This window comes from Petaurus breviceps, unplaced genomic scaffold, assembly GCF_028583685.1.
Source record: "Petaurus breviceps papuanus isolate PSGF00001 unplaced genomic scaffold, PetGlider_PUasm1.0 90895, whole genome shotgun sequence".
Taxonomy (NCBI): domain Eukaryota; kingdom Metazoa; phylum Chordata; class Mammalia; order Diprotodontia; family Petauridae; genus Petaurus; species Petaurus breviceps.
In genome coordinates this window covers 27,079,044-27,085,955 of record NW_027187372.1, presented here as the reverse complement: position 1 = coordinate 27,085,955, position 6,912 = coordinate 27,079,044, and the positions used below count along the sequence as shown (strand labels likewise).

The window sequence follows — 6,912 nt, the reverse complement described above, 5'->3', positions numbered from 1 at the left end:
TCCCTTACTACGCCCCCTTCTTGAGAAGGCAAGCAGTTTGATATAGATTTTACATGTGAAGTCATGCAAGACAGGTTTCCACATTAGCCATTTGAAAAGAAAAGGAAACAACAAAAATAAAGGGAGTTAAAAAAAAAGTATGCTTCAATCTGCATTCACAGCTCATCAGCTCTCCTTCTGGAGGTGGGTAACATTTTTCATCATGGCACCTTTGGTACTGTCTTGGGTCATTGCCTTGATCAGAACAGCTAATCATTGTACAATATTGTTACTGTGTCTAAGCTTTCCTGGTTCTGTTCACTCCACTTTGTATCAGTTCAGATCTTCCCAGGTTTTTCTGAAATCATCCTGCTCATCATTTCTTACAGCACAATAGTATTCCATCACAATCATTGACCACAACTTGTTCAGTCATTTCCCGGTTGATGGGCATCCCCTCAATTTCTAATTCTTTGTCACTACAAAAAGAGTTGCTATAATATTCTAGTACAAATAGGCCCTTTGCCCTTTTCTTTGATCTCTTGGAGATAGACCCTGTAGTGGTTTTCGCTGAGTCAAAGGGTATGCAGTTTTATAGCCCTTTGGGCATATCTCCAAATTGTTCTTCAGAATGGCTGGATTAGTTCACGGCTCTACCAGAAGTTCATCAGTGTCCCAATTTTTCCACATCTCCTCCAGCTTTTTTCATTTTCTTTTTCTGTCGTATTAGCTAATCTGACAGATGTGAAGTGGTACCTCAGAATTATTTTAATTGCACTTCTCAAATCGATAGGGATTTAGATTTTCACTGTGACTCCTGATAACTTTGATTTTTTCTTAATTGATGCCAGGATATTAGCTTCTTAGAGTCAGAGCTTTCCTCTTCATCTTCCCATGAAACCCACCTTGGGGCCAGTCTGCTCCTCAGAGGGCCTGGGTGTCTGCCTCTAAATGGCACCTTGGCTGTTTGTGAAGGTCGGGAGGGTGGGGTTGGGAAAAGAGAACAGGAAGGCTAGTAGGGGCTATTTTAGGAGCGCTGGTGGAGCCAAGGGAAAGGGTTCTGTTTAGAGTTTCCTCCCCCTCCCCCGCTCCCTCAAGCTATGGATAGCTCCTTTTACCCCAACTCCACATTACAGCTTAGTGGACACTTCCTGGAGCTTTGTAGAGGGTTTGGACTGGAGGATGTCTGAAACTCCTGCTCTTCAGCTCTGCAGTCAGATTAACCTCTCCTTTCCATTCAGACCCAAACACCTTCCCCCTTCCCAAAGAGGAAGAAATACAGAAAATAAACACGGATTGTATGAAGAATGATTGTTCTTAGTGCCTAGCAGCACAAGGAGGCTTTATAAAAGCCTGCAAAAATATTCAGATAGGGGCAGAATTGAGGGCGGTCTGGCTTTGGGCCACTACCTCCTATTGTTTCTAGGGCTCTCATCATTCCCTCTCCACCTCTTCAAGCCACTGGAGGGCCCAGCAGGGACAGGACTAAGGAAGCTTCTCCAGCCCCAAACCCTTTTGCTCACTTCCCACTTGAGGACAGCGGATGACCCTGCCCCTTCCCTCCCCATTCTCCACAGAGGGAGCCCATAGGCCTGTTTCACTGATCTCAGGGCCACTATCCCTCTCTGAAGTTAGGAACATGACTCCTAATTCTGTCTGGATGAGGAGGGAATCATTCAGTAAGATGGTGGACCACTGGGCCTTACTATCTGCCCCTGCCACTAGACTGATCCTTGGGGAACTGCCATCTGTCAAACTTGCACTCTGAGGACTACCAGGACTTTTCTACCTTGCTGCACCTTTCTTCTCTAATTAGAATGTGAGCTCCTTGAGAGCAGGGAATGCCTTGCTTTTCTTTGTGTTACCTGTGCTTATCACAGTGCTAGGCACATAAGGAATGGGTAATACATACTTTTCCATTACATTTCACTATGACCCTTCTGGCATGGTACAGTGCAAAGAGCTATTAAATATGGGATCAGAGGGCCTCGATTCAAATCCTCCCAGTGTTACAGCTTGTATTGTTGAGGTTTGGGGTGCTAGGAACCCTGAAATTCAAACGACCCAGGTCCCGCCTCCAATGAATTTGAACCAAGCCTTCTTTTCAGTCAGAGACAAGGTTTTTTAGAACACTGGTTGGAGGGGGGTGAAATTTTAAGACTGCGCTATTGGCCAGACCTTTAAGGAATATGACCATTTATTAACAAGTGGGCCAGACTGAATCTGAGTACTTTAATGGAGGAAAGATGTATCTTACATACAGTGGTCAAGGAGTGAGTCTAGATGGAATCAAGGGTATGAAGTGGTCAGGGTCGATTTGGAGGTAACAGATAATGGACTGGGCTGTTTGAGGTAACAGAGAATTGGAGGTTTAGGCATAGGGCTGCAATGAAAGGCCAGTTGAAAGGATTACTGGGATGATGCCTTGGATGACACCAGACACTTGGCCAGGTGGGAAAGTTGGGAGGGAAGGAGAGGTTCTAGGGCCCATACCCTGTCCGAATGTGATTAGTCTGGGTCTTGGCTTCCTCATAAAAGGAGTAGGTTGCACTAGCCTTTACTTCCCCTTCAGCTCTGAATCTGATTCTCAGGTCCTTGTCTCCAACATGTGTGAGTTCTGATCTAGCAGCAGCCACAGTATCTGGGGAAGCTGATTATACAGTTGGAACTCATCACCAGAGAAAAACAGACCAAACAAATAAACCCCCAGCACTAAGCACTAGGTCAGGATACCTTCCAGTAGCTCCAAGCCTGCTTTACTTAGAAATTCTTTTGTTTCCCTGTCATTTCTTGCCTCTTTCTTTTTTTTTTTAAAGTGCTATGACATGAACCATGAGTAATGGGATCCAAGAATCTTAGAGCTGGAAGTGACTAGCTGCCATAGCTGGACAGCTTCGCCCAGCTGCTCTGGAAACCCCAGCTGGTACGTGGCACTTATCACTGTTGACAATATCTTAAGTACCCGCTCTTACTCCAGGCCGGGGAGCCCCATCTATTCTGACCCAGGGGAGTGGCCAATCTTGGGCCCTTTGACCACTTTCTATGAAGAAGAGCTGGTTGTTTTCCCAGAAAGCCAATCCTATTCGTGGTTCTCTTTCCTTTTTTCTACATCAGTACTGGCAGAGAGACTAGAAGGGGGATTTAGCTGTTTGCTTTCTCTTTCCCCAAGGAGGGGGAGAGATTGTTGTAAAGCGCTGAAGAAGCTGGAATAACAACTAGTGACAGGCTTCACTAGTTACCAGAAAGGTCTTATCCCAGAGGCAAGGTGGAGACCTGGCTAACAGTATTCCAGTTTCTGGCAATAGAATCTACTCCACCTTTCTAATTAGCTAGTTCCAGAAAGTGTCTGTAGGCCAGAGTCGCCATTATATGCCTGAAAAAACTTCCTCCATAAAAACTGAACAGTTCCTCATTGAAGTCACAGGTCATAATAGCCTGGTTGCTTGTAGTAAAATCAATAAACATCTAGTAAGTGCCCTACTATGTGCCAGACCCAGTGCTAAGGCTGAGGAGACAAAGAAATACAAGATCAGACTGACAGGTGGAAATAACATGAAAACAACTATGTACAAACAAGATAAATGCAGGATAATTGGAATGGCTTTCAAATCCACACCAAGCTAGTGGCAGATTTGTTGATGGCTACATTTAGAATCCACATGCTTTCAGTATTAAACCCAGAGGTGCCATGAGACCACTTGCTGGGGAGGAAGAGACCCCAAGACTCATTTATACAGCACTCCTGGCTCCCAAGCTGGGCCTGCCTGATGCTCCTAAGTGGGAATCTGTAAAATGGGGCAAAATATCCTTAGTCTCTTTTCAATTCTTAAGTATGATCCTATCAAATCACAATATTCTTATACTTCATCTTCTGAATGTCGCCACTATATTTAGTCCATCTCATTTCTAGACTACTATAGCATTCTAATTAGCTTTCTAGCATAGACTGTCCCTGATTCAATCCAGCCTGCATCCTCATTAATTCTAAAGCAGTTCTGATCACCACTCAAATAAAGTTCATAGGAGTTAGCTTGACATTCAGTTTCCCACAATTTAGTCATCTACGCCAAAACTATTTTATTCTCAAACATAATATATTCCCACCTCCACACCTCTGCTCATTGCTTCTGCTTAGGAGGCCCTCTCCAATACACACCCATTCTTAAGTCTTTCTGGATCACCTCAGCCCAAGGTGATCGATCACCCCTTCTTTTGAATTATCATACATACTGCCAGCCCTAATCCGCATTATTTCAACTTTATGTATCCTGCCTACACATTTAGACTACAAATACCTCAAAGGCAGCAACTGACTTTTTTTATCCAGTAGCTAGCATGAGGCCTTACACATATTGAGTTTTTAGTACTTGAGACTGATATTATTAAACATACAATCAAACACAGTTGATGTTAATAGGTGGTTTTCTAAGCCACTGTGGGCCTGTTGGGATCCTTCCGCTCGTTTTAGTGGCCCCCAATTCTATTTGAGTTTGACAGCATTGCTCTAAATGATGAAAGCCCAGATATCCACTAAGGTCAAGTCTCCAAGAGCGTTTCTGCCTCATTATTAGAAGCAGACATTATGATCAGAAAAATGCTGCTGCAAGGGATCAAAGGTCACCTGGCCCAACTTTCCCATTTCATAGTTGAGAAAGCCAAGGCCTAGAGGGGGTAAGAGATTTGCCCAAAGGAATCCAGTTAATAGCTGAGGAAAGATTTGAACGCACAACTTTTAATTCCCCATTCACTGATCTTTTCCACAGCACCATACTCCACATGGGAAGATGCATCCCACAGGATATCTCAGCTGTTGGTGAGCCAAGGAATTGGACAGGAGATGGCCCAGTCATTTTGATTGGTGGCTTTGACTTTACATGTTCTCCACATCTGGGATAGAGTCACAGGGACACCTAGTGGCAGTAGGCAACTGCTCACCATCCTACATCCCCAAAGCCAACTGCATTATACTCTAATTTACCTGTGTGACCTTAGATCTCAGAGCAGTGATAGAATCTTCGTGATGGAAAGGACCGAAGCCTATCTAGTCCAACTTCTTCTACTCCTTAGGACTGCCAACCTAAGAGAAAAAGCGTTGGCAGCAGTTGCAAGACAGTTAGCAATTATTTAGGCAAGAGCACAAGCCCTGAACTCTTCTCATTTACCTGTCTTGCCTAGGCCCCCACTGCAGACACCAGAACAAATCTTCTACTTTCAACCTTTCAGGGTCAAAGAAGAAAAAAAAAAAGACTGAGAATCCCAATTAAAGTGACCGATCTGTAATGATTCCATGACAACCAACTGCTTCCCTCAGCCCAGGAAGCTGTGGGTTCTCTCAAAAGCAGAGAACTGGACATCAGCCACTACACACAAAGGTTGTTAGAGCCACAGCTAAAAATCCTTTGGGTATGGAAGTGGCAGTGGTGAAAATGAGAATGGGGTGGGGAAGGAAAGAAAGGAATAGGGAGAGTGGTAGGAAGTCTAAGTAGAGAAGACAGCTCCATGGTGTGAAGGTAGCAATGGCTAACCCCCAGCCCCCTGTACTTGTGCCCCCAAGGGCTGGGCACCATGGCAATAGGCTTGGCCTGGAAGCCATCACACAAAACATCCGGAAACTACTACCCTGCCATTGGTACCTGGATGAAAAGCCCCAGGGGCTTTACATTATAGCTCTTATCAGACTGGATTCCACCTAAGTCCTTTTTTTTATTTCTTTATTTTTACTTTTCCCCCCAAAGGGAATTGAAGGCAAAGAGGTGCCTGGGGAGGCACCTTATACCACACGGAGTAAATTCATTTGTAAAGATTACTGTCCTAGAAAAATACACAGCTAATTTGTGGGCTACAATTCAACCATTTCTTAAGATGCTGGGGATGAGGTGGGGGAGGGTGGAGAGGAGAGGAAAGTCATGTCAGACTGGCTCACATGGAGGTGTGTGCAGGAGGCAAATTAAATACACTTTTGGGGTAGTGGGTCATAAAAAAAATCCTTGTGTATTTTTCTTAAAAATGAAACCTAAACTGCCTTCTGTCATGTTTACTGTGTGCGTTATGTGTGAGAAGGGCAGTCTGAGGGTTTTGTTTCATGCAGTATAGCAAAAATGTGGTGACGATTTTTATCAACTGATGAGTTTTAGTGGAAAGACTTTGGAGGCTGAGGGTAAAAGGAAGAGGAGAAAGGGTCACTGGAGACAACCAGGAATCCACTTGCTCTTCATCTCCAACCAGAACCTAGTGAGTCGGTGGTATGGGGCTGGTGACAAAAATGGAATTCCTATCCAAACATGCCAGTTGTCCTATGAAAGTCAGGGTAGTAAGAAGGTCAGTTTGTGGGACATGAATGACCATGTCTTGATTCTCCAGAGGAGAAAAATAATCCACCAACACAGAAACCTCTGACTCTTCTGGCCAATGATGTTTCAGGGCTGTCCTACAAAGGGCTCTGGAAATAGCCCTGCAACTGGCCAGGGGCAGAGGCAGGGGTCGGATGGTTTCTTGTGCTAGAATGTCCTTAGGAGGGAATGCCCCAAATCCCTCAATCCAGCATCCCTCTTATGACAGCTTTGGTGAGCCCAGTCTGTGCTTCAGTCAGTGGGTGTTGCTCAGGGAAGGGCCAGAGGCTGGGAGGCAGCTCCAGAATAGGAGAAAGGTATATCTCGACATCAGTGAAAGCTACAGAAGTATATGGCTGGGCTGGCAGAAGCTTAGATGCCGATCGCCTGAAGTACCCTTCTTTCGTTGTCGTTAAGGTGGCCTGAGAACATCACGTAGCAGGGTTGTTGGGCAAACTGGCACAGGAAGTCAGTCAGATAGGCCTGAGTGGGGAAAGAGCAGAGGTGGGGGTCAGGGAAGGTTGTCTATGTAAAGCAGGACCAACGTGGTGAGGGTGGATCTGCCAGGAGGGCAGCAAGCTGAGAGAAGGGCATGAAGCAGGGT

The 6,912-nt window shown here is 45.1% G+C and overlaps 1 protein-coding gene across 2 annotated transcripts in view; it reads right to left on the bottom strand.

Moving 5' to 3' along the window:
• Positions 1-5,673: 5,673 nt before the first annotated feature.
• IPO9 (importin 9) overlaps positions 5,674-6,912 on the bottom strand; it is a 39,600-nt gene continuing 38,361 nt past the window's right edge. For both annotated transcript variants that reach the window (XM_069074558.1, XM_069074559.1), the window contains exon 24: positions 5,674-6,791. In XM_069074558.1, coding sequence (XP_068930659.1) covers positions 6,681-6,791 — 111 coding nt within the window. In that variant the 3' untranslated portion in view covers positions 5,674-6,680. The remainder of the gene's footprint in view (positions 6,792-6,912) is intronic.